At 44.1% G+C, this 27,760-nt stretch overlaps 1 protein-coding gene across 2 annotated transcripts in view; it reads left to right on the forward strand.

Annotated features, from left to right (window-relative positions):
- The first annotated feature begins 593 nt into the window (after window positions 1-593).
- The window catches only part of KCNG3 (potassium voltage-gated channel modifier subfamily G member 3), a 35,092-nt gene continuing 7,925 nt past the window's right edge, over window positions 594-27,760 (forward strand). The window contains exon 1 of one of the 2 annotated variants that reach the window (XM_056568158.1): window positions 594-1,645. In XM_056568158.1, the coding sequence (XP_056424133.1) occupies window positions 1,044-1,645 (602 nt within the window). In that variant the 5' untranslated portion in view covers window positions 594-1,043. Of the gene's footprint in view, window positions 1,676-27,760 lie in introns of both variants that reach the window. The other variant, XM_056568157.1, reaches the window with a different exon arrangement.

The raw sequence follows: 27,760 nt of genomic DNA on the forward strand, positions 1-27,760 counted from the left end.
GTATATATAGTGTGGCTCTGCAGCCTGCTCCCTGTATATATAGTGTGGCTCCGCAGCCTGCCTCCTGTATATATAGTGCTGCTCCGCAGCCTGCCTCCTGTATATGTAGTGCGGCTCCGCAGACTGCCTCCTGTACATATAGTGCTGCTCCGCAGCCTGCCTCCTGTATATATAGTGCTGCTCCCCAGCCTGCCTCCTGTATATATAGTGCGGCTCCGCAGACTGCCTTCTGTATATATAGTGCGGCTCCTCAGACTGCCTCCTGTATATATAGTGTGGCTCCGCAGCCTGCCTCCTTTATATATAGTGCGGCTCTGCAGCCTGCCTTCTGTATATATAGTGCGGCTCTGCAGCCTGCCTTCTGTATATATAGTGCGGCTCTGCAGACTGCTCCCTCTATATATAGTGTGGCTCCGCAGCCTGCCTCCTGTATATATAGTGCGGCTCCGCAGACTGCCTCCTGTACACCATACATACATTTCATTCATGTGACACAGACAGAAAAGCCCCAGTGAGGTTTGTGTAGACACAAGCTTCTCCTCCTCCTCCTCCTCCTCCTCCTCCTCCCTCGGAGTGCTTCTCACATTGAGTAAAGTTCAGCAGACACTGGAGATCAGGAGGCAGTGGAGCTGGTGGCTCTCCTCACTTCTCCCTCCTTCCTCCTATATATTTTTCCTATTCTTCCCTTCAGTCACTGAGGAGTCATTTCTCGACACATTGTATATGGGAAATCTATTTTGTGTGTGAAGAACAAGAAGGCTTGGAGAAGGTTTCGTTGAGGGGGCTGCCATTCGCAAGACCCTGTGAGTCAAGAATTTCTTGTGAACTTTTCTTTGGTGCCTTGAGGTGTTCTGCTCCTCCAGTTAAACATGTTGTGCAATGTATCCGCGATCTGTTTGGATCCTCCAGGGGAGACAGTCTGGAGACAGTCGGGAGGTGCAAACAGAGCTAAAACTTTAAGGTGAGAAGCACAACTCTAAGCTTGTCCTTCACCTGCTCTTGGGTGGTACTGAAGGACAGCGCCCAACCGTGTGGCCTCAGCAATGAACTTTTCAAGGGACCCCTTTATCCTTAACGTTGGGGGTGCCAGGTATTCCTTCTCTCAGGATGTGATAAAAGATTTCCCGTTGAGAAGGGTGAGCAGGCTGCACGGCTGCTCCTCCGAAAAGGATGTCTTAGAGGTTTGTGATGACTACGACCAGGAGAGGAATGAGTATTTCTTCGACAGGCATTCGGAGGCTTTTGGGTTCATCATGATGTACGTCAAGTATGGCAAGCTAAGGTTTGTCCCCCAAATGTGTGAGCTTTCCTTCTACAATGAGATGATCTACTGGGGGCTGGAGTGTTCCCAACTGGAATATTGTTGTCAAAGGAGACTTGACGACCGCATGTCCGATACCTATACCTACATGTCTGATGAGACCAAGCCCGATGAGAGCACCGTCAACGACGACCCCCAGGCTCCAGGGGAGAAGAAGTGGCTAGAGCGCATGAGGATGACATTTGAGGAGCCCACCTCATCCTTGGCAGCCCAGATCTTGGCTGTGATATCTATTCTATTTGTCATTGTCTCCATGGTGGTCTTATGCGCTAGCACCTTACCTGACTGGAAGACAGCGGAGAATAGGAGCGTGGAAGAGCACAGGTATACAGCAAGTCTATGGGAACCTTCGGGGTACGAGCCGTAACTATAACTACTATCCATGTCCGTCTGTCTTGGGATGGGTGAGGGGGGCTTATTGTCTTGTGTCTCTTGCTATCCTATAAGTCAGTGTTTCCCAACCGTGGTGCCTCCAGCTGTTGCAAAACTACAACTTCTAGCATGCCCGGACAGCCGAAGGCTGTCCGGGCATGCTGGGAGTTGTAGTTATGCAACAGCTGGAGGCAGCCTGGTTGGAAAACACTACTCTAAGTGGTTCCCAACGTGTAGCTTTTCAGCTGTTGAAAAGCTACACGTTGCATACTCATGTTAGGAGTTGTAGTTTTGCAGCAGCTGAAGAGCCAGGGGTTACGGACCACTACTCTAAGGTAAGGGGTGCTCTAGTGAAAAAAATATGTTTTCAAATCAACTGATGTCAGAAAGTTATGTCTTGGGATGGGTGAGGGGGGCTTATTGTCTTGTGTCTCTTGCTATCCTATAAGTCAGTGTTTCCCAACCGTGGTGCCTCCAGCTGTTGCAAAACTACAACTTCTAGCATGCCCGGACAGCCGAAGGCTGTCCGGGCATGCTGGGAGTTGTAGTTATGCAACAGCTGGAGGCAGCCTGGTTGGAAAACACTACTCTAAGTGGTTCCCAACGTGTAGCTTTTCAGCTGTTGAAAAGCTACACGTTGCATACTCATGTTAGGAGTTGTAGTTTTGCAGCAGCTGAAGAGCCAGGGGTTACGGACCACTACTCTAAGGTAAGGGGTGCTCTAGTGAAAAAAATATGTTTTCAAATCAACTGATGTCAGAAAGTTATGCAAATTTGTAAATTTCTTCTATTTAAAAAATCTTAATCCTTCAAGTACTTATCAGCTGCTGTATGCTACAGAGGAAGTTGTGTAGATCTTTCCAGTCTGACCACAGTGCTCTCTGCTGACACCTCTGCCCTCGTCAGGAACTGTCCAGAGCAGGAGAGGTTTGCTCTAAGTGGTTCCCAACCTGTACAAAAACTACATCTCCCAACATGTGTGCTGTATGCTACAGAGGAAGTTGTGTAGTTCTGTCCAGTCTGCTGACACTCTCTGCTCTCTGCTGACACCTCTGTCCATGTCAGGAACTGTCCAGAGCAGGAGAGGTTTGCTACGGGGATTTGCTTCTACTAATGCAAAATTTTTACAACACATGCATTATTAATAACATTGTCTTTTTATGAACGAATACATATTAATTTGTTCTTTATTACATTCCAAATTCATTGTTGAAATGTTCCTTTTGTCTAATTCTTTGAAAAATCCCAATAAAAATCACGTTAAACGGGATTTGCCGCTACTCTGGACAGTTCCTGACATGGAAAGAGGTGTCAGCACAGTGGTCAGACTGGAAAGAACTACACAACTTCCTCTGGAGCATACAGCAGCCGATAAGTACTGGAAGAATTAAGAATTTTAAATAGAAGAAATTTACGAAGCTGTATAACTTTCTGGCACCAGTTGATTTGAAATTTATTTTCCCCACAGGAGTACCCCTTTACCTGATAAATAATAGTTGCGGTCCACAGAAGACCACTAAATTGCAAGTAGCTTAATTGATAGAAATTGTTAACCGCTTTGCACCAGTTGCCTGGTGTAAAAAGAGTCAAAAACATATATGCATGCAAAAATTTGGCATTTTTTAAAATCTTGCACTGCAAATGGAGGACCTCTTGCTACCTGACCAATTTACTACAAAAAAATACTGGAAATGATGGCTAAGATTTGGGGATGTGCGGGATGATCTCAAAAATTTGGTGCATGTTACTCTGACGAATTTTGGAGTAAGACTGTCAGGAAACATCAGTTTTTAGACATCTGCTCCAATGTGATACAATGTAGCTCTATAGATATAATCAGGAAATCTCAGTTAGTGTAGCCTCAGTCTGTGGCAGAGGTCTACAAACTATTGCAAAATTACAACTCCCAGCATGCCCGGACAGCCAACGGCTGTCCGGGCATGCTGGGAGTTGTAGTTTTGGAACAGCTGGAGGTCCACAGTTTGGAGACCACTGGTCTACAGCAAGGGCTACACAGCAGCACAGGACGCAATCCTAAAATCCCAATCGCAATCCCCAAAACGTATGTGATCACATTCAGTTTTATTCTGCTGTGATGCAGTCAGTGAGACACTGTGATCTTAAATAGTGTTGAGCGGCATAGGCCATATTCGAATTCGCGAATATTCGCGAATATATGGACGAATATTCGTCATATATTCGCGAATATTCGCATATTCGTTATATTCTCGTTTTATTTTCGCGTATACGAAAATACGCGCATGCGAAAATTAGCATATGTGGAAATTCGCACGCCAGTCTCACACAGTAGTATTACAGCCTTCTTTACACCACACAAGCTGGAAGCAGAGAGGGGTGATCACTGTGATGTGTACTGTGAAGAAAAGTAAAAAAAAAAAAACGAATATTCGTAATTACAAATATATAGCGCTATATTCGCGAAATTCGCGAATTCGCGAATATGCGATATTCGCGAATAATATTCGAATTGCGAATATTCGCGAGCAACACTAATCTTAAAGGGGAACTCCAGTAAAAAAAACATGTATGTATGCATATATTTGGTGGCACAGTACGAGAGATGTTACCCCGTACCCTTGGTGTCCTGTCAGGCAGCCTCCTTCAGTGTCCACAGGGACCCTTGTACCTGTTTCCCCCCCTGTACATATGTTCTGCAGTGCATTGTATTATAAAATGTGCTGTATCTTTAAGAGTTATGTCATGTGATTGTTACCCAGGAGGTACCAGTGACCAGGTGATCCCAAGAGTGACCTATGGGCTCCCTGCTAGTCTCCCCCATATAACCCCTGGGTGGAGCTTCTCAATCTTTGCTCTTCTGCTGAGGTCCAGTGCAGTCTTGTCTAGTGTGTGTGTCCAGAGTGTTGGAGACCTCAAAGTCCAGTCCTGCAGCCACCATCAAGTCAAATGACTAAAGTCACAGCTTTATGAGTCAAGTCAGTCCCTGTCATCTGTCCAGTCAGCATGGTCTGCATTCAATTGTCCAGTCCTACTACAAGTCCCAGCAAGCCCTTAAGGTCTCTGCATCACTGGTCACCTCCTTGGGCCCTGGCTGAACTGTATAGACTTTACCATCTGTCTACCCTCAGTAAAGCTACCGTTGTCCATAACTTGGCATCGGAGTCTTTATTGCCCCCGTGCCTAGCCCAGGATCCAGCGGTATACCTTCAGGTGGTCATAGGCTAAACCACGCCCTGGCGTCACGAATACAAGGGGTTAATGCCATCTGCCCCGAGGGTAACAACATCTGCCCTCATCACACCCCGCTACCACATATATATATATATATATATATATATATATATATATTTATATATATTTATGTTTTTTATTTATTTTTTTCAAATCAACTCGTTCCAGAAAGTTAAACAGATTTGTAAATTACTTTTAAAAATAAATCTTAATCCTTCCAAGACTTATCAGCTGCTGTATGCTCTGGCGGAAGTTTAGTTGTTCTTTTCAGTCTGACAACAGTGCTCTCTGCTGCCATCTCTGTACATGTCAGGAACTGTCCAGAGCAGGAGAGGTTTGCTATGGGGATTTGCTCCTACTCTGGACAGTTCCTCACACAGACAGAGGTGTCAGCAGAGAGCACTGTGGTCAGACTGAAAAGAACAACTTTACTTTCTGTGGAGCATACAGCAGCTGATAAGACAAATACTTGAAGGATTAAGATTTTTTTTTATAGAAGTAATTCACAAATCTGTTTACCCTTCTGGCACCGGTTGATTAAAAAAAAAATATATATATGTATATATTTCCCACCGGAGTACCCCTTAAAGCCACGTGACAGGCGACCCAGCCTCAGTGGCCCTCGCCTTGGCTGGGGCTACGGTGTGATTTTGGCCATGTCTGGGGTCGTGCAATTAAAGTTCCCAGTGTCGTGCTATGTCCCAACAGAGGCATGAAAGCATGACCCCATTCAATCACATGTAACGGGTTTACTAATTTACTCATCTTTAATCGCACATTCCCAAAATTGGCCTAAGTGCATTTTGCCTCTGCATCACAGGCATCAGTCATCAAGGACGAGCACATACATTTTTGGGGGCAGGGCAGGGCAGTGAAAAAAAAAAAAGGGCACTCATAATTATTTATGTAAATGCCCACATAATGATGCCCCACTGCCCAGAGTCAAAATGGCAGGGGCTCAAGCCCCCTTTCTAGTCAATGTGTGCACGTCCCCGTCTGTCATCATCCTGAAGTACAGCATACTGTGGTGGAGAGCAGCGGGTACCATCCATTTTGATGGCTCGAATGGTGTCCCTTAGGGACTCGAAAGTGCGAAAACTTTTTTTTTTTTTTTTTATCAACTGGTGCCAGAAAGTTAAACAAATTTGTAAATTGCTTCTATTAAAAAATCTTAATCCTTCCAATACTTATTAGCTGCTGAATACTACAGAGCAAATTCTTTTCTTTTTGGACATCACGAGCACAGTGCTCTGGACAGTTCCTAAAATGGACAGAGATCTTAGCAGAGATGTGCTCGTGATGTCAGCAGAGAGCTCTGTGTTCCAAAAAGAAAACAATTTCCTCTGTAGTATTCAGCAGCTTATAAGTACTGGAAGGATTAAGATTATTTACAAAACTATTTAACTTTCTGGCACCAGTTGATTTAAAGGGGTACTCCCATGGAAACCTTTTTTTTTTTTTAAATCAACTGGTGCCAGAAAGTTAAACAGATTTGTAAATCACTTCTATTAAAAATCTTAATCCTTCCAGTACTTTTTAGGGGCTGTATACTAAAGATAAATCCAAAAAAGAAATGCATTTCCTGTGATGTCCTGACCACAGTGCTCTCTGCTGACCTCTGCTGTCCATTTTAGGAACTGTCCAGAGCAGGAGAAAATCCCCATAGCAAACATATGCTGCTCTGGACCGTTCCTAAAATGGACAGAGATGTCATCAGAGAGCACTGTGGTCATGACATCAGAGGAAATGCATTTCTTTTTTGGATTTCTCTTTAGTATACAGCCCCTAAAAAGTACTGGAAGGATTAAGATTTTTTTTATAGAAGTGATTTACAAATCTGTTTAACTTTCTGGCACCAGTTGATTTAAAAAATAAAATAAAAAGAAAATGGTTTCCACGGGAGTACCCCTTTAAAAAAAAAAAAAAAAAAAAAAAAACGTTTTCCACCGGAGTATCACTTTTAAAATGTAAATGGAACCTAGTGAGTCCATTCAAACCATTAAAATGGACGACACCCGCTGCTCTGTACTTCTGGATGACGACGGATTCCTGTGATGGAGAGCTGGAACGCAGTATGAACCGAGGCTTACTCTGCAGACCAGTGTTTCCCAACCAGTGTGCCTCCAGCTGTTGCAAAACTACAACTCCCAGCATGCCCGGACAGCCGTTGGCTGTCCGGGCATACTGGGAGTTGTAGTTTTTCAACATCTGCAGGTCCACCGTTTGGAGACCACTGCTCTAGACGTTAGAAAGACCCCAGCACCAAATAACATCACCCAGATAGGAATCACCTGCTACACTTCAGTCACTTGAGTTCGGCGCAGCCGAGGGATTACACCGTCTATAAACACTTTCAAAGTTCTCCTGATAGACCTCATTATCTGAGCGCTGTCTCCGAACCCCTGAGAGTGTTTACTCGGGAGCGAGAGGCGACGGATTAACCCTTTGCCAGGCACTGTGCAAAAAGAATAGACATAACTGATGGGTGCCTGATGCCTAGATCCATCGTAACCGTGTATATTGCGCAAACATCACGCCAGTCTGGCTTAATCCTCGCCAGTGCAATTTTCTCCGGGCGATAAAGTAGCGCATGACAGTGATCAATGCGAACACATAGCGACTCATTGTATGCGTCGTCTTGTAATAGGAACTCCGACACGGGTGAATAGAACCCTATTAGCGCCAATTGTCTCTGGCGCAGTGTTTCTCAACCAGTGTGCCTCCAGCTGCTGCAAAGCTACAACTCCCAGCATGCCTGGACAGCCGAAATCTGCATTATATATATATATATATATATATATATATATATATATGCATTATATATATATATATATATATATATATATATATATATATATATATATATGTGTGTGTAAATGTTTCCTTACTCTGTAGAGTCTAGAAGGGGAGATTTATCAAAACCTGTGCAGAGGAAAAGTTGCCCAGTTGCCCATAGCAACCAATCAGATCGCTTCTTTCATTTTGCAGAGGCCTTGTTAAAAATGAAAGAAGCGATCTGATTGGTTGCTATGGGCAACTGGGTTACTTCGGTTTTGATAACTCTCCCACTAGGTCTCCAAATTGTGGACCTCCAAATGTTGCAAAACCACAACTCCAAACATGTTCCGGCATGCTGGGGGTTGTAGTTTTACAACAGCTGGAGGCACGTCAGTTGGGAAACACTATTCTAACATATATATATATATATATATATATATATATATATATATATATATATATACAGTACACCATTTTATCCAATAATACATTGTAAACTTGATATCCTTTTTTGACACTTTAAAAGCCACATGGTGGGAGTTGTAATCCTGCAATGTCCAAAAAGCCACAAGATCCCTATATAGATATGGGGGGTGGTGGGGGGGGGGGGGGGGAGAGAAAGACATAGCAGTGCTGTATTTGTATATCTGACCCAGTGTTTTTTTTTAACCATCGTGCCTTCAGATGTTGCAAAACTACAACTCCCAGCATGCCCGGACATGTTAGGAGTTGTAGTTTTGCAACATCTGGAGGTCCACAGTTTGGAGACCATGGCATGCCTGGACAGCCGAAATCTATGTATTTGTATATCTGACCCAGTGTTTTTTAAACCAGCGTGCCTTCAGATGATGCAAAACTACAACTCCCAGCATGCCTGGACAGCCAAAATTGACATCATATATAGTATGTGTGAATGTACCCTTACTCTGTTTCCAAACTATGAACCTCCAGCTGTTGCAAAACTACAACTCCCAGCATGCCCGGACAGCCAAAGGCTGTCCGGGCATGCTGGGAGTTGTAGCTTTGCAACAGCTGGAGGCACCCTAGCTCTATGCATAACCACAGATTATACATCTTAACTTGTACTTTATGACAAACTCAGCTCTGCTACATCTCTACAGTACACACAGCATGATTCGGCTCAACAAAGAGTTAAATGCAGGCGGCTGAGGATTCCCCACTTGCTGCTCAGGATACCCCCTCCCCGGAACAGGATGAAAAGCTTGGTACCACAGGGACGGAATGGGGGAATACATGTGTTAAATATAATAAGGTTATTGCCGGTGATGGATGACGCTATCTTTCAAGCCCTGCAGAGATGTGTTTGCTATAAGTGTGTGTGCTGGGCGGCTGCGGGGGTCCGGGAGGGGGCTACATGCACTGTACTACCAGACGCTGGTCAGTGATTCATTGTAATCCTATCACAATTACCAACCAGTGACTGAAGGATGAGATGTCAGAGAAAATGAATAGGCGGGTACGCTGGGATTTGTATTTTTGCAACAGCTGGAGGCACCCTGGTTGGCACAAAATAACATTGAGTTACCATAGCTCCGCACTACATATCTGCAGACACTCTGCCATCTAGTGCCTCCATACCGCACATTTAGGGCTCGTTCACATGGCAGAAGTTTCGGGGCGGAATCCGGTAAAAAAAATTCAAAGGGATTCCGCTGCACCATGCACAGGGCGTAATTTCCGCGGTGGAAACATCTGCTGTGGAAATTCCGATTCCAGCCTTTTCAGAAAGAATTGACATTGGCACGGAATCTTCTCGGAGATGCATTTATGGAATAGCCTTCCTACAGATGTGGTCACTGCAAATACAGTGAAGAAGTTTAAGCAAGCACGGGATAGGTATTAGGCTATCCTTCATATAAGATAGGGATAGGCATAAGGCTATCCTTCATATAAGATAGGGATAGGCATAAGGCTATCCTTCATATAAGATAGGGATAGGCATAAGGCTATCCTTCATATAAGATAGGGATAGGCATAAGGCTATCCTTCATATAAGGTAGAGATAGGCATAAGGCTATCCTTCATATAAGATAGGGATAGGTATAAGGCTATCCTTCATATAAGATAGGGATAGGTATTAGGCTATCCTTCCTATAAGATAGGGATAGGCATAAGGCTATCCTTCATATAAGATAGGGATAGGCATAAGGCTATCCTTCATATAAGATAGGGATAGGCATAAGGCTATCCTTCATATTAGATAGGGATAGGCATAAGGCTATCCTTCATATTAGATAGGGATAGGTATAAGGCTATCATTCATATAAGATAGGGATAGGTATAAGGCTATCCTTCATATAAGATAGGGATAGGTATAAGGCTATTCTTCATATAAGATAGAGATAGGCATAAGGCTATGCTTCATATAAGATAGGGATAGGTATTAGGCTATCCTTCATACAGTATAAGATAGAGATAGGCATAGGGTAATCCTTCATATAAGGTAGAGATAGGCATAAGGCTATCTTTTATATGAGATAGGGATAGGTATAAGGCCATCCTTTATATGAGATAGGGATAGGTATAAGGCTATCCTTTATATAAGATAGGGATAGGTATAAGGCTATCTTTTATATGAGATAGGGATAGGTATAATGCTACCCTTCATATAAGATAGGGATAAGCATAAGGCTATCCTTTATATAAGATAGGGATAGGTATAAGGCTATCCTTCATATAAGATAGGGATAGGTACAGGGCTGCCATCAGAAATTTCAGGGCCCCTCACACAGCTCAAGGCCTGGGACCCCCATGATACTGCCAGACACTGTAACCTGAATATAATACTGCCACACATCGTACCCTAAATAAAATACTGCCCCACACTGTACCCTGAATATAATACTGCCCCCACACTGTACCCTAAATAAAATACTGCACCTCTCATCACCCCCATAACCCCTCCTGCACCTTTCATCACCCCCCTTCACCTCTCATCACCCCCATAACCCCTCCTGCACCTCTCATCACCCCCATAACCCCTCCTGCACCTCCTGCACCTCTCATCACCCCCTGCACCTCTCATCACCCCCATAGCCCCCCTGCACCTCTCATCACCCCCATAACCCCCTCTGCACCTCTCATCATCCCCATAACCCCCCTGCACCTCTCATCATCCCCATAGCCCCCCTGCACCTCTCATCACCCCCATAACCCCTCCTACACCTCTCATCACCCCCATAACCCCTCCTGCACCTCCTGCACCTCTCATCACCCCCCTGCACCTTTCATCACCCCCATAGCCCCCCTGCACCTCTCATCATCCCCATAGCCCCCCTGCACCTCTCATCACCCCCATAACCCCTCCTGCACCTCTCATCACCCCCTGCACCTCTCATCACCCCCATAGCCCCCCTGCACCTCTCATCACCCCCATAGCCCCCCTGCACCTCTTATCACCCCCATAGCCCCCATGCACCTCTCATCACCCCCATAGCCCCCCTGCACCTCTCATCACCCCCATAGCCCCCCTGCACCTCTCATCACCCCCATAGCCCCCTGCACCTCTCATCACCCCCATAGCCCCCCCTGCACCTCTCATCATCCCCATAACCCCCCTGCACCTCTCATCATCCCCATAACTCCCCCTGCGCCTCTCATCACCCCCATAACCCCCCCTGCACATCTCATCACCCCCCACCACCACTCATCACCCCCCTGCACCACTCATCACCCCCCCCTGCACCACTCATCACCCCCCTGCACCACTCATCACCCCCCCTGCACCACTCATCACCCCCCATGCACCACTCATCTACCCCCCCTGCACCACTCATCACCCCCCCTGCACCACTCATCACCCCCCCCCCTGCACCACTCATCACCCCCGCTGCACCACTCATCACCCCCCCTGCACCACTCATCACCCCCCCCTGCACCACTCATCACCCCCCCTGCACCACCCATCACCCCCCCCCCGGCACCACTCATCACCCCCCTGCACCACTCATCACCCCCCCCTGCACCACTCATCACCCCCCCTGCACCACTCATCACCCCCCCCCCCGGCACCGCTCATCACCCATAACACCAACTTCATCCCCCCGCGCAAGTTCACCTACCTTGCCGGAGATTGGAGAAACCACGTGAGGATTCTACTGCTCCTGGTGCTGGACGGGGAGGATGAAGGAGACCGCGCAGGGACGTGGACAGGTCAGGTGATTGGAGAAGATGTGCGTGGGGCACGTGACGTCTGTACTCCAATCAGCCCTTGGCCTGTCCGGCTCTGCCATAATTCTTAAGGTGCCTGCCCCCATGAAATAAATGTGCGGGCCCCCGGGACTATGAGGCCCGGTCATAGTCCTTGCGGGCACCCAGCGGTCAGTGAGAGACAGTCGCAGTCACTCACTGACAAGCAGGGCCGCCATTAGGGGGGAGACAAGCCATAAAAATTTTTTAAAAGTCCAGGGACGTCCGGGCTTCCTGAAGCTCGGGGCCCAATACAAGTGCATGGGCTGTATCCCCCTGATGGCGGCCCTGGATAGGTATAAGGCTATCCTTTATATAAGATATGGATAGGTATAAGGCTATCCTTCATACAGTATAAGAGAGAGATAGGCATAGGGTAATCCTTCATATAAGGTAGAGATAGGTATAAGGCTATCCTTTATTTTAGATAGGGATAGGTATAAGGCTATCCTTCATATAAGATAGGGATAAGCATAAGGCTACCCTTCATATAAGATAGGGATAGGCATAAGGCTATCCTTTATATAAGATAGGGATAGGTATAAGGCTATCCTTCATATAAGATAGGGATAGGTATAAGGCTATCCTTTATATAAGATAGGGATAGGTATAAGGCTATCCTTTATATAAGATAGGGATAGATATAAGGCTATCCTTCATACAGTATAAGAGAGAGATAGGCATAGGGTAATCCTTCATATAAGGTATAGATAGGCATAAGGCTATCCTTTATATGAGATAGTGATAGGTATAAGGCTACCCTTCATATAAGACAGGGATAGGCATAAGGCTCTCCTTTATATAAGACAGGGATAGGCATAAGGCTATCCTTTATATGAGATAGAGATAGGTATAAGGCTACCCTTCATATAAGATAGGGATAGGCATAAGGCTATCCTTCATATAAGACAGGGATAGGCATAAGGCTATCCTTTATATAAGACAGGGATAGGCATAAGGCTATCCTTTATATGAGATAGGGATAGGTATAAGGCTACCCTTCATATAAGATAGGGATAGGTATAAGGCTATCCTTCATATAAGATAGGGATAGGTATAAGGCTATCCTTTATATAAGATAGGGATAGGTATAAGGCTATCCTTTATATAAGATAGGGATAGATATAAGGCTATCCTTCATACAGTATAAGAGAGAGATAGGCATAGGGTAATCCTTCATATAAGGTATAGATAGGCATAAGGCTATCCTTTATATGAGATAGTGATAGGTATAAGGCTACCCTTCATATAAGATAGGGATAGGCATAAGGCTCTCCTTTATATAAGACAGGGATAGGCATAAGGCTATCCTTTAAATGAGATAGAGATAGGTATAAGGCTACCCTTCATATAAGATAGGGATAGGCATAAGGCTATACTTCATATAAGACAGGGATAGGCATAAGGCTATCCTTTATATAAGACAGGGATAGGCATAAGGCTATCCTTTATATGAGATAGGGATAGGTATAAGGCTACCCTTCATATAAGATAGGGATAGGTATAAGGCTATCCTTTATATAAGACAGGGATAGGCATAAGGTTATCCTTTATATAATACAGGGATAGGCATAAGGTTATCCTTTATATAAGACAGTGCCAGGGACTATTCATAGTATTCAGGATATCGTGCAGACTAGATGGGACAAATGGTTCTTATCTGTCGACACCTTCTACAGTATGTTTGTATGTTGACAAGTTGCCAATTTCAGCCTGGAGAACTGTCAATGCAGCTCTTGACTTTAAGAAAGGTGGTACTGTAATGCATTAACTAAACTTGATGGCGGAGATTTATCAAAACCTGCCCAGAGGAAAAGTGGCTGAGTTGCCCATAGCAACCAATCATATCTCTTCTTTCATTTTTCAGAGGCCTTTTTAAAAATGAAAAAAAAAGCAATCTCATTGGTTGCTATGGGAGACTGGTCAACATTTCCTCAGGACAGATTTTGATATACCTCCCCATATATGTAGACGATGGTGGAGATTTATCAAAACCTGTGCAGAGGAAATGTTGACCAGTTGCCCATAGCAACCAATCAGATCACTTCTTTAATTTCTAAACAGGCCTCTTAAAAATGAAAGAAGAGATATGATTGGTTGCTATGGGTAACTGGTCAACTTTTCTTCTGCTCAAATTGTAATAAATCTCACCCTATGTCTATACATACACTGCTGAAAAAAATAAAGGGAACACCTAACACCACAATGTAACTCCAAGTCAATGACACTGCTGTGAAATCACACTGTCCACTCAGGAAGCAGCACTGATTGACAATCAATTTCACATGCTGTTGTGCAAATGGAACAGACAACAGGTGGAAATTATAGGCAATTAGCAAGACACCCACAATAAAGGAGTGGTTCTTCAGGTGGTGACCACAGACCACTTCTCAGTTCCTATGCTTCCTGGCTGATGTTTTAGTCACTTTTGAATGCTGGCGGTGCTTTCACTCTAGTGGTAGCCTGAGACGGAGTCTACATCCCACACAAGTGGCTCAGGTAGTGCAGCTCATCCAGGATGGCACATCAATGCGAGCTGTGGCAAGAAGGTTTGCTGTGTCTGTCAGCGTAGTGTCCAGAGCATGGAGGTGCTACCAGGAGACAGGCTAGTACATCAGGAGATGTGGAGGAGGCCGTAGGAGGGCAACAACCCAGCAGCAGGACTGCTGGCAGGAGAAGAACGGCCAGAGCGCTGAAAAATGACCTCCTGCAGGCCACAAATGTGCATGTATCCACTCAAACGGTCAGCTACAGACTCCATGAGGGTGGTATGAGAGCCCGATGTCCACAGGTGAGGGTTGTGCTTACAGCCCAACACCGTGCAGGACATTTGGCATTTGCCAGAGAACACCAAGATTGGCAAATTTGCCACTGGCACCCTGTGCTCTTCACAGTTGAAAGCAGGTTCACACTGAGCATATGTGACAGAAGTGACGTCTGGAGACGCCGTGGAAACGTTCTGCTGCCTGCAACATTCTCCAGCATGACCCATTTGGCGGTGGGTCAGTACGGGGTGGCATTTCTTTGGGGGGCCGCACAGCCCTCCATGTGCTTGCCAGAGGTAGCCTGACTGCCATTAGGTACCGAGATCCTCAGACCCCTTGTGAGACCATTTGCTGGTGCGGTTGGCCCTGGGTTTCTCCTAATGCAAGACAATGCGAGACCTCATGTGGCTGGAGTGTGTCAGCAGTTCCTGCAAGAGGAAGGCATTGATGCTATGGACTGGCCCGTCCGTTCCCCAGACCTGAATCCAATTGAGCACATCTGGGACATCATGTCTCGCTCCATCCACCGATGCCACGTTGCACCACAGACTGTCCAGGAGTTGGCGGATGCTTTAGTCCAGGTCTAGGAGGACATCCCTCAGGAGACCATCCGCCACTTCATCAGGAGCATGCCCAGGCATTGTAGGGAGGTCATACGGGCACGTGGAGGCCACACACACTACTGAGTCTCATTTTGACTTGTTTTAAGGACATTACATCAAAGTTGGATCAGCATGTAGTGTGGTTTTCTACTTTAAATTTGAGTGTGACTCCATATCCAGACCTCCATGGGTTGATAAATTTGATTTCCATTGATCATTGTGTGTGATTTTGTTGTCAGCGCATTCAACTATGTAAAGACGAAAGTATTTCATACGATTAGTTCATTCATTCAGATCTAGGATGTGATATCTTAGTGTTCACTTTATTATTTTCAGCAGTGTAGTATTTCCCCAGGGTCTTTCCTGCAGGTCTTGTTATTTTATTTCCATAACCCCCACCACTAATCTGTTCCTGTTGGCTATACGTGGGGGTCTTGCATTTGTAATAAGCTCCCAATTTTCTAATTTTTATTGCTATAATAATAAATGATAATTAGAACGGAAAATGGAAAACAACATAGAGTACATAGTGAGATAGTTAAGAAGGTCAATGATGCCTGAAAAATGTAAAAAAAAAAAAAAAAACACCAGAGAGAAGTGATAGGAAAGTGGCGCTGTATCCCTCCCCCACCTGTGATTATATATAGTGATCCTGGTAAATGTAATTACCGCTCATAAGACAGATTTAGGACATGAGTATAAAGTTTGCTGAACCCCCCACTCTACACCGCATGTTGCACTATTCAGTCAAGGATACCGTAATTACTGCTTCGTGAACAAGACAAATGGCTACTCAGGGACATTGCGACAGAATTTTTTTGTTTTTTTTTTGTTAGCAGAGAGTTAGATAAATGTAACAGTGGCCACAGCATATGTCCTTAAGCCCAGAATATGAGAGCACAGCATCAGGGTCTTGTTGGAACATTATATGCCCGGGGCACATCAGCTGTATTGATTTTCCCATAAGAGATGTGTGATAACTAGCAATGCACTGAGTTGCATTGATCCAACAGGTTCGGTTAACAATAGTGTTACTCTACGTCAGACAGCGAAATGGAAAAAAGCAAATACGCATCAACATAGTAAGGACCGATAGGACACAGGTCCATATAATTTAAAGGAGAACTGCAGCCACAAGTAACTTATTCCCTATCCACATGATATGGGATATGTAGCTGATGTGTGCGGGGGGTCCAACCGCTGGACCCCCCTGCATTCACTGGAATGGGACCCTGGTTGTTTGTGAGGAGTGCATGTCGTCTACTGGTAGACGGCACACGCTCCATTAATTTCTATTGGAGAGTCAGTGATGCCCGTACTGTGGTCTCTTCGGCACTTCCATAGAAATGAATGGAGCAGGTTTCATTGGCAGTATGCTCTCCCCCCGGAGATCGTGGGGGGGGGGGGGTCTGACCATTGGGACCCGCCACTTATCCCCTATCCTATTGCTGGCGTTCCCCTTTAAGTGGTGTGAATTCAGAGTAAGGCCTAAGAGGAAATAGCAACCTGTAGTCCACATTTTAGGGGAAAGATTGTTGCTCAACTGCAATGCAAAGTATCTCAAGAGCTTCTTTGTAGTGTAACATATTGGAGGTAGCTTCTTTGTAGTGTAACATATTGGAGGTAGCTTCTTTGTAGTGTAACATATTGGAGGTAGCTTCTTTGTAGTGTAACATATTGGAGGTAGCTTCTTTGCAGTGTAACATATTGGAGGTAGCTTCTTTGTAGTGTAACATATTGGAGGTAGCTTCTTTGTAGTGTAACATATTGGAGGTAGCTTCTTTGTAGTGTAACATATTGGAGGTAGCTTCTTTGTAGTGTAACATATTGGAGGTAGCTTCTTTGTAGTGTAACATATTGGAGGTAGCTTCTTTGTAGTGTAACATATTGGAGGTAGCTTCTTTGTAGTGTAACATATTGGAGGTAGCTTCTTTGTAGTGTAACATATTGGAGGTAGCTTCTTTGTAGTGTAACATATTGGAGGTAGCTTCTTTGTAGTGTAACATATTGGAGGTAGCTTCTTTGTAGTGTAACATATTGGAGGTAGCTTCTTTGTAGTGTAACATATTGGAGATAGCTTCTTTGTAGTGGAACATATTGGAGGTAGCTTCTTTGTAGTGTAACATATTGGAGGTAGCTTCTTTGTAGTGTAACATATTGGAGGTAGCTTCTTTGTAGTGTAACATATTGGAGGTAGCTTCTTTGTAGTGTAACATATTGGAGGTAGCTTCTTTGTAGTGTAGCATATTGGAGGTAGCTTCTTTGTAGTGTAACATATTGGACGTAGCTTCTTTGAAGTGTAACATATTGGAGGTAGCTTCTTTGTAGTGTAACATATTGGACGTAGCTTCTTTGTAGTGTAACATATTGGAGGTAGCTTCTTTGTAGTGTAACATATTGGAGGTAGCTTCTTTGTAGTGTAACATATTGAAGGTAGCTTCTTTGTAGTGAAACATATTGAAGGTAGCTTCTTTGTAGTGTAACATATTGGAGGTAGCTTCTTTGTAGTGTAACATATTGGAGGTAGCTTCTTTGTAGTGTAACATATTGGAAGTAGCTTCTTTGTAGTGTAACATATTGGAGGTAGCTTCTTTGTAGTGGAACATATTGGACGTAGCTTCTTTGTAGACTAAACTTCCCAGGAGAGCAGCACAACCACAGGTGTAGATCCAGAAGGTGGTGCATGCTGTGTAGGAGCCTTGGTGAGGGGATCCTAACTCAAAGAAATCCAAATAGCAGCATCACACGAGGTAGTAGGTGCAAAAATGAGAACATTTATTGCATCATTCCAGTGTATACAGAACAACGTTTCTGCGAACTCCTGTCGCCATTTTCAAGCTCCAGAAACGTTGCTCTGTATACACTGGAATGATGCAATACATTTTCTCATTTTTGCACCTACTACCTCATGTGCTGCTGCTATTTGGATTTCTTTGTAGAATAGTGATCAGCAAAACCAGAATCTCCTCAAAAAGGAAGAATCACCCATCTGTAGGACAACTGTTTAGGGGATCTTGTCTCTTGTCATGGCAGAGCAAGATGCTGGATGACAGGGATAGAGAGGCCATCTTAGTGGTTTCCCCAAGGAGATACATTACCCCCTTAAAACCAAGTCAAAGACCTCTCTTCCAGCCAACACCCTGCTCTGTGCTGATCAGAGACATGGACTAGAGTCCTGTGTGGGACTGTCTTCTTAATTTTGCTCCCCCTGGATTGTGGCCAATCCCGCCCCCTCCCGCAAACATTTTCTCACAGCATTTAGAGATACCTGCCATTTCATCACCTTCTTATACCATTTCATCACCCCCTTGTTCCATTTTTATCACCCCCTTTTGTGCCATCTCATGAGCCCCCTGTTCCATTTCAGAGGTTTGTGGGACCTGTTCTGTGACCACACGCTCCTGCCTGCTCAAGACTAAAAAACTGTCCGCTCCCGCAAGTTTTATTTTGGGTCCTGTAGGACCTGTGGGATCCCAATCCGATTTCAGTCCTCTAACATGGACCCCAAAACAGCTGTTTACAGGTAGGTGACTCTTCCTTTTGCTTTTGTTTAATTGATTATCCCTAGTCATGTTTCAAGGCTCTATAAAGTCCCATGTAGTACAATGTATTGCTCATACAAAGGATAGGGGATAAGTATCTCCTGTATAGCGATCCGGCTCTTCTTGTGCACAGAGCGGGGGTCGGCACACACCCTCCATTCATCTCTATGGGAAAGTCAGGAATAAAGTCACATTTTTCTACTATAAATATTGTTCAGGTGGATGTTGCCTCAAAGGTTCTCAGCTCAGTCTCAGGTCTATTTTTCTTAATGTATCGTTAGACAAGTGTATTTTTCTATATATATAACTCAACGTGTATGTATGTGTGTATGTGTGTATGTATGTTCCAGCATCACGTCCAAACGGCTAAAGATATTAACATGAAACTTGGCACACATGTTACTTATATGTCAACAACAAACATAGGATAGGTGATTTAACCCTTACTCACCCCCATTTGCCAGGGGCGGGGTTCATGTTTAAAGTCCTATACAAGTCAATGGGAAATATATATTACTGCATAACTTCCAAACGGCTGGAGATATTTTGATAATACTTGGTCACATGTTACTGATATGTCCACTTAAAATATAGGATAGTTAATTCAACCCTTAACTACCCCCATTTGGGAGGGTTGGGGGTTTTATTTAAAGTCCTATGCAAATCAATGGGAAATGTATGTTCCCACATAACTTCTGTACGGCTGGAGATATTTCAATACCTGGTACACATATTACGGGTCGGAATATGAGGACGGGATGAGAGGTCAAGATAGGAGGTCAAGATAGGAGGACGGGATGGTCGGGATAGGAGGACGGGATAGGAGGACCGGGATAGGAGGACGGGATAGGAGGTCGAGATAGGAGGACGGGATAGGAGGACGGGATAGGAGGACTGGATAGGAGGTCGAGATAGGAGGACTGGATAGGAGGTCGAGATAGGAGGACGGGATAGGAGGACTGGATAGGAGGTCGAGATAGGAGGACTGGATAGGAGGTCGAGATAGGAGGATGGGATAGGAGGTCGAGATAGGAGGACGGGATAGGAGGTTGTGATAGAAGGTCGGGATATGAAGTCAAAAGCTTCCTCCTTTGTTTATTTTCCTCCCCAACAAGGATTAGGAAGGAATAAAAGGGCAACGCCGGGTACTCAGCTAGTATATATATATATATATATTTCTGGCGGTTTTTGAGTCAAAGTCAAAAGTATATGCATAAGGGAGGAGAAGTGTAAGTCCTTCCTTAATATGTCCTATTCTTTTTGAATACATTTCTGGCTTTGGCAGTTTTGGCAGTGACAGTTTTCAAAAAACTGCCAGAAAAAAAAAATAAGTGGAAACTTAGCCTTTTGGATGTTCTAAGGTCAGTGATGTTTCAGAGTAACCCAAGGAAATGTCAAGTCAGTCTTAAAGGGGTACTCCGGTGGAATTATTATTATTATTTTTTTTAAATGAACTGGTGCCAGAAAGTTAAACAGATTTGTAAATTACTTCTATTAAAAAATCTTAATCCTTTTAGTATTTTTTAGCAGCTGTATGCTACAGAGGAAATTCTTTACTTTTTGAATTCCTTTTTTGTGTTGTCCACAGTGCTCTCTGCTGACACCTGATGCCCATATCAGGAACTGTCCAGAGTAGCATAGGTTTGCTATGGGGATTTTCTCCTGCTCTGGACAGTTCCTGATACGGGCATCAGGTGTCAGCAGAGAGCACTCTCGACAACACAAAAAAGAAATTAAAAAAATATAGATTTCCTCTGTAGCAAAAAGCTGTTAAAAAGTACTAAAAGATGTTTTAATAGAAGTAATTTACAAATCTGTTTAACTTTCTGGCACCAGTTCATTTAAAAAAAAAAAGTTTTCAACCGGAGTACCCCCTTAAGTCAAGTTTTAAATTGTAGTCTACAGTCTCCTTTGTCTGATCTTATTCTGCAAATGCAGTGTAGTACAGCCAGAACTGCCAAAGACTTCAGAGCCCAGCACGTACCGCTACGGATAGAGACCTAGGCTACTCAGGAGGACTACATGTCAAACAATTCCCAAGTCTATATTCCTCACCTTGTTCAAGGACTGCAAAAGTGACATACTACCAGCTATGTCTACCTAACCAGTCTATCAAGTGTGATATTTTCAGTCTTTATCGTCATCACTGTCTGCTTTTATATCGGATCTGAAACAACAGTAAAAAACAAGCTGTTATTCATAAATCCTGGCTTTTCAGGTATTTATTCCTGGGGGGTTGATATGGATAGCTGCTTTACTTGAAGTAGTGGTTAGTGGGAACTGTTGGTTATTTACAGGGTTGTTACACTTCAGCCATGAAACACTACAACCCCCATCATCAGTCACAGATACTAACTCACTGTTTCCCAACCAGGGTGCCTCCAGCTGTTTCAAAACTACAACTCCCAGCATGCCTGGACAGCCAGAGGCTGTCCAGGCATCCTGGGAGCTGTAGTTTTGAAATAGCTGGAGGCACCCTGATTGGGAAACAGTGTACTAACTACAACCCTACCTCTGGCGTCACAGACCTGACAACCTGCCAGCCAAGAATCCGAATCTGTTTTAAAAGCATTTATGTCAGACGCTGCCCGCACATACATATATAAGTTCAAATAAACTATAACTCTGTATTTCTAGCCTCTGCATCACCTCAGTGACTGCACCAGTAAGACGCCATTACACTGGGGTATGCCTGCTCTGTATATGTACCTGAACCCATTTCGCCTTCTTGAAGCATTCCATACCAGCCGCACTAGTTAAAGGGGTACTCTGCCCCTAGACATCTTATCCCCTATACAAAGGTTAGGGGATAAGATGTCTGATCTTGGAGGTTCCTGCTGCTGGGGACCCCTGCGATCTCCCTGCTGCACCCATCGTTCATTTAGAGCGGCGTTTGGTGCAGCGCCGGATGCTCATGATGTCTCGGCTGCACCCCCTCAATGCAAGGCTTAGGGAGGGGGCGTGACGGATTTCTGGGGTTCTGCAGCCGGCGGGACCCCCGCGATCAGACATTTTATCCCCTATCCTTATGATAGGGGTTAAGATATCTAGGGGCGGAGTACCCCTTTAAGCACATTCAGGGAGGCATCTGCACGGCACAGTGCACATCCTAAGGAACATCTATTACCTGCGACGCACTACAGTCTATAAATCGAGCACAGCTTGTCCCTGCAGCCAGCCGAGAAGTTATCACCAGCTGAAGCGATGTGCTGCATCGTCATGAGCAGTGACAGGGTAGGAGCGTGGGGGCCTCTAAGACTATTAGTGAAAACAAAAAGTGTCATGTGGAAATATATTAGCGGCTCCTGACTCCCATCATCCTCTTGTCACCACTTATAAACAGTTTATGCAATAGAGATTCTAGCTATGCAGCCTCTGGTACTGTGAACCATTCAGACCTGCTGCATCGCGCACGGCAGTATGACATCACAATGTATGGCACAGGGCAGTAATAAGGTCATAAACAATTATCCTTAAAGGGTCTGTGCTCTTTAGCACTTAGGGGGTCCTCTCATTATATAGTTCCGAACATGCATTGAAATGTCTGTAAGAACTGGGATAGGAATAAGTGTTAAATGCGAATATCCGAAATGCAAATTTTTACTATGAATATCGGCACTTCGCGATTTCGCTAATATTTAGAATAGAGCGATATATACTCGTAATGACGAATTCATTTTATTTATTTTTTCTTCACAGTACAAATCACAATAATGATGTGTACTGTGTAAAAAAAGTGATCACCCCTCCCTGCTTCCAGCCAATATTATTTACTATTCATCCATATATTCGTAAAATATTGTGAATTCGAATATGGCCCCTGCCGCTCATCACTAATAGGAATTACATATTTTGAATGAGTGTCGTTTTGCCTGTTTAGAAATAGCAGCAGTTTTTGGGGGTAAGATTTAGTGACAGGTTCCTTTTATTTTTCAGAAATAGCATCACTTTTCTAAAAGGAGCTTATATGCAACTGTTTACATAGCAAATTTTTGCTATAACACACCTACACTATAAGATATGAGGACTGAGGTCCCCAGGCTGTGTTGGATTTTACAACTTGGCTCCATTCATTTCAATGGAACAGAGCTGTAATACCAGACACAAACTGAGGATAGGTGTGGCGCTGTTTTTTTTGTTTTTTTTCAGTGTTCATATGGGACAACAACCTTAGACTTAAAAGAGTTGTCTGGGAAGCTGAAAATGACCTTTTCTTCAACACTCTATTTTCTACCCTGTGCCAACACAGCCCAATAGTTACCCCTGACTTAAAGGGGCTTGCTATGTTGCTAAGGCAGGTACTAAATTGTGCATATGGATGAAACCACACCTGCATTTAGTGAGCAATCGCTGCACAACGTTGCTGCAACATGACTCACTACTGTCAGGATCGGCAGGCTGGAGGTGAATCCTCTGTGTCAGAGAGGGATTGGCGTGGACCGTGTCGGTGGACCGGTTCTAAGTTGCTACTGGTTTTCACCAGAGCCCGCCGCAAAGCGGGATGGTCTTTCAGCGGCGGTAGCAACCAGGTCGTATCCACCGGCAACGGCTCAACCTCTCTGACTGCTGAAGATAGGCGCGGTACAAGGGATTAGACAAGAGCAAGGTCGGACGTAGCAGAAGGTCAGGGCAGCAAGGATCGTAGTCAGGGGCAACGGCAAGAGGTCTGGAACACAGGCTAGGAACACACAAGGAACGCTTTCACTGGCACAAGGGCAACAAGATCCGGCAAGGAAGTGCAGGGGAAGTGAGGTATAAATAGGGAGTGCACAGGTGAACACACTAATTAAAACCCATGCTCCAATCAGTGGCGCACCAGCCCTTTAAATCGCAAAGAACCGGTGCGCGCGCACCCTAGGGAGCGGGACCGCGCGCGCCGGGACAGCACAGACGGGGAGCGAGTCTGGTAAGCTGGTCGAGATGCGCACCGGAGCCGTGACCTAACGATGCTCCGGCCCCTGTATTGCGTGTCATTACGTGCAGAGCGAACTCGCTCTGTGCTGTAATGATAGCGCAGTGCTGCAGCGGGGATCCCGGGGGTCCCCAGCAGCGGCACCGCGGCGATCTGACATCTTATCCCCTATCCTTTGGATAGGGGATAAGATGTCTAGGGGCGGAGTACCCCTTTAAGTAGCAGTGACACATAGTCCTACAGTAAATACCAGCAAACAGTTCTCAAATAACATAAGGGCACGATATCTCTCTGCGTATGTGGTTTCCCTGCTTCATTTCAAGACATTACAGTTTCTTATTCTTTTCTGGGCAAATACAAAAGCATCTGACATCTGCTGCCCCTATAAATAGAACTGCTGTTCCTTGTGCTGCTAAGTCCGGCCTGAATATTAAATACTATAGGGACACAAGCTAAAATCCAAGCTCTCCATAGAGGGCTGATGATCAGAATGGCCTCAATTATTACAGCTCCCAATTATTCACTATTTTTAGACATTGTTAATGTAAATTGTAATGAACTCATGAAATCCTCATTCATAAAGATGTGCGGAGACTTATAGGCCACTGATGCTCCAATGGGAAATCTGGGAAGAAAGGAGATGCAAAGCCGCCTTCTCTTAAACTCTGTTTTCCTACTAGTAGTCTTGGAAACTAACTGGGAATGTATGCTTAACCAGGAATCTCTCCAGAATGAAAGGATAACTGTCTCTGGAGAGATATCAGGCTTGGTATACATTCCCAGTTATTTCCAAGACTCCTAGATGGGGTGAAATGATAAAAGGGAAAGCCTCCTGAGAAAGTGGTATTAGAGCTGCTTTGCAAATTCTTTTTTCCCCCGTAGAAGTGAATAGAAGAATACAGAAACATCCTAGAACAGCTCGCTCAGCTAATCCCGGCAACCTTTGGCCACTGTCAGGTATTCACAATTCCATGCCATGATTGACTAAGAAGGAAATCCCCCAGTAACTTGAAAACTGACATGAAAACATATCTGGGGGATATTACTAAGTAATTCTGTAACTTGAAGTATAGCAACCAGGGCCGCTGCCATCAAGGCAAATAATATTATGTGATGCAGTAAAAGGGTTGTATACTTCTAAACTAGCCATACATATAGTATTTCCAAACATAACTTCTAAACATAGATTATTAGAGAGGCTGCAGACTGTGCACCTGTATTCATGTCACAAGCTGTGAGCCTATTTCATTAAGTCCCAATGGCAGAATACACAGGGCTGGGGACATTTGGGACCACAAGAGGATTTTTGTGTGGTTACAATGCTATGATTTAGGCACATTCTGCTTGATATTCTGAAATTAACAAGGCACAGCAGTGACATCAGATATCATATTGCGAGAAAAAGAGAGGAACCGGCCCGGGGAGCTTCTAGGTTTGAGAAAGCACATATTCCATCCAGGAAAAGCTGGGTGATATATAAAGAATCCAGGAATAGTCGAATCCCTAGCAGACCATATCTGCTGAGGACATTGGCAAAGTTAGTTTTTGAGCCTGTAATGTAATGGAATGAAAGACAGGTTAGTAATGGGGCCATTCATTCCCATCTTGGCCAGTCCAGCACAGGTGCTGAAGACAGTTGGTTATTGGGCTTTAAGACAAGGGGTAACTGTAAGGAACCTGTACCACTGATAGGAGTTGAAGTCCTGAAGTTTGTAGTCTCAATAAGGAACACATATGATGATTGTTTTGTTAAGTGGCTGGTAGTAAGCCACCTGTATGGATAGGGAGGATTATTGTATAGTTAAAGGGGTTATTCATGGCAAAACCTTTTTTTTATATATATATATATATATATCAACTGGCTCCGGAAAGTTAAACAGATTTGTAAATGACTTCTATTAAAAAATCTTAATCCTTCCAATAGTTATTAGCTTCTGAAGTTTTCTGTCTAACTGCTCAATGATGATGTCACGTCCCAGGAGCTGTGCATGATGGGAGAATATCCCCATAGGAACTGCACAGCTCCCGGGACGTGAGTCATCAGAGAGCAGTTAGACAGAAAACAACAACTCAACTTCAGAAGCTAATAACTATTGGAAGGATTAAGATTTTTTAATAGAAGTAATTTACAAATCTGTTTATCATTCCGGAGCCAGATGATATATAAAAAAAAGTTTTGGCCTGGAATACCCCTTTAAGATTTGGATAAGCAGGAATATATTTAGTATTTTGTGCCACAGTGTAAAAGCTGTATTTTTGTTTGCTGAAAAATAAAGACAGAAGAAGCCCTGTTTAAAATTGACTTCCATGTCCCTGTCTCTGATGCTATTTGCCACTACTTACCTGGCCTTATGGAGCTAATCTCCCACAATACTTGCTTGTGACATTTCATGTGGAAAACAAGGCTTATTACTGAAGCTACATCTGGACAAAGCCAACAGTTTGAAATACTTGGTGCCTGGAATAAAATTGCCCTATATGACCCATATAGTAATAACTCTCCTTCATAGGCATGTGTTTATAGAGTCTGAAATTTCTACTAGACTAATAATAATAATAATATAGAAAGGTAAGCAGCTTTCCACGCAATAAAATATATGAAATGTCATAGTTCACTCCAACATCACCAGCTGTAAACGTCCAATAGCGATAGCTTCCAGTTGTCATATAACAAGGCAAAGCTTCAGCCCAGTAGACACGAAGATCTGGAGACCTTGTCTAACAATCCTCATAATAACCAAAGCCTATGTGTTTATATTAAAAACCCTCTCTTGACCTATGATGAGAAACCTTGCAGAGGGAGAACTGGGAGAACTGGCAGAACGTCTTTGCCCTTTTCTACAAGACTTTAACTTGAAGGCCTTTAACCTTTTCATTGGTTTGGAGCAGAAACATATGAGCTGACCCTTTAACCTTTCCGGATTTTGTGATAGAATTACTTTTATAAAAATATCACAATATAGATGACATTTCTCCAGTATTAACATTAAAAGGGTTGTCTTAATAGTACAACCCCTTTAGTAATGCCCTATTACAACATACGAATATTATGGATGGTGGAAAGCAGAATGCCGCAAACCAGAAAAAGTTCTTAAGGTGCCCACAGATCTTCAATAGTTGCCAGCTAAATGCTCAATCAGCCACCAGCTATGTCTCCCCCCTCCCCCCATATGGCTAAGCAGCCATATGTTCTTAATAGGGAAAGCGGAGTAAGTGGCGAGTAAAAGCCAGATTTAACAACAATCATAGTTACATAGCTGATAAGGTTGTAAAAGGAAAATGAACAAGTCCAAATTACAGTATAACCCGATTGTGTTGAGGAAGAGGAAAGCAAAAAGAAAACATAGCGCAGATGCCAATTGCCTCATACCAGGGAAAAAGTTCCTTCCTGACGCCATACGTGGCAGTCAGAATTAATCCCTGTACCATCTCTAGAAAATTAGTACATTAGTATCAAAAATGTCACAACTCCAGATGTTGGCAGATGTTGAAATAACAGCAACAGCTGCAGAAATGCTGGAGGAAGAATATTGAACTGACAGCAGATGGTGCTGTGCTAACTGTTAAAGGGGTACTCTGATTTGTTTAAAAAAAAAATGTGATGACCCTGCATGAAAACAAAAACAAAAAAACATATACTCACCTTCCCCGTTTTCGCTGCCACTATTTTCCCAGAGATGGACCCATTGCACAATGTTTGCCGTGATTTGTGTTCGATGCGTGCACTGCCCGATCAGCAAGTAGGTGGCTGAGGTAGGATACCCACCAACCCCAAACACAGCAAGCGTTGTGCAACACGATCGGGTCTGGGAGAACATTGGTAAGAGCTAGGAAGGTAAATATATATAAAGTCAAATAAGAAGCAGCACATCCAGACCAAGTTGAATTTGAGAGCAGGCACAATAGAGCCTCGGTGCTCCGGTTCCCTTTGATATAACGTAGATAGCAGGCAGCACTCCAAAATTAAGTGAAGCAAATCTAGTGATTTATTCCATAAATCACAAGATTTGTTTCACTTAATTTTGGAGTGCTGCCTGCTATCTACTTCA

Source organism: Hyla sarda, chromosome 3 (assembly GCF_029499605.1).
Source record: "Hyla sarda isolate aHylSar1 chromosome 3, aHylSar1.hap1, whole genome shotgun sequence".
NCBI classification, from domain to species: Eukaryota; Metazoa; Chordata; class Amphibia; order Anura; family Hylidae; genus Hyla; species Hyla sarda.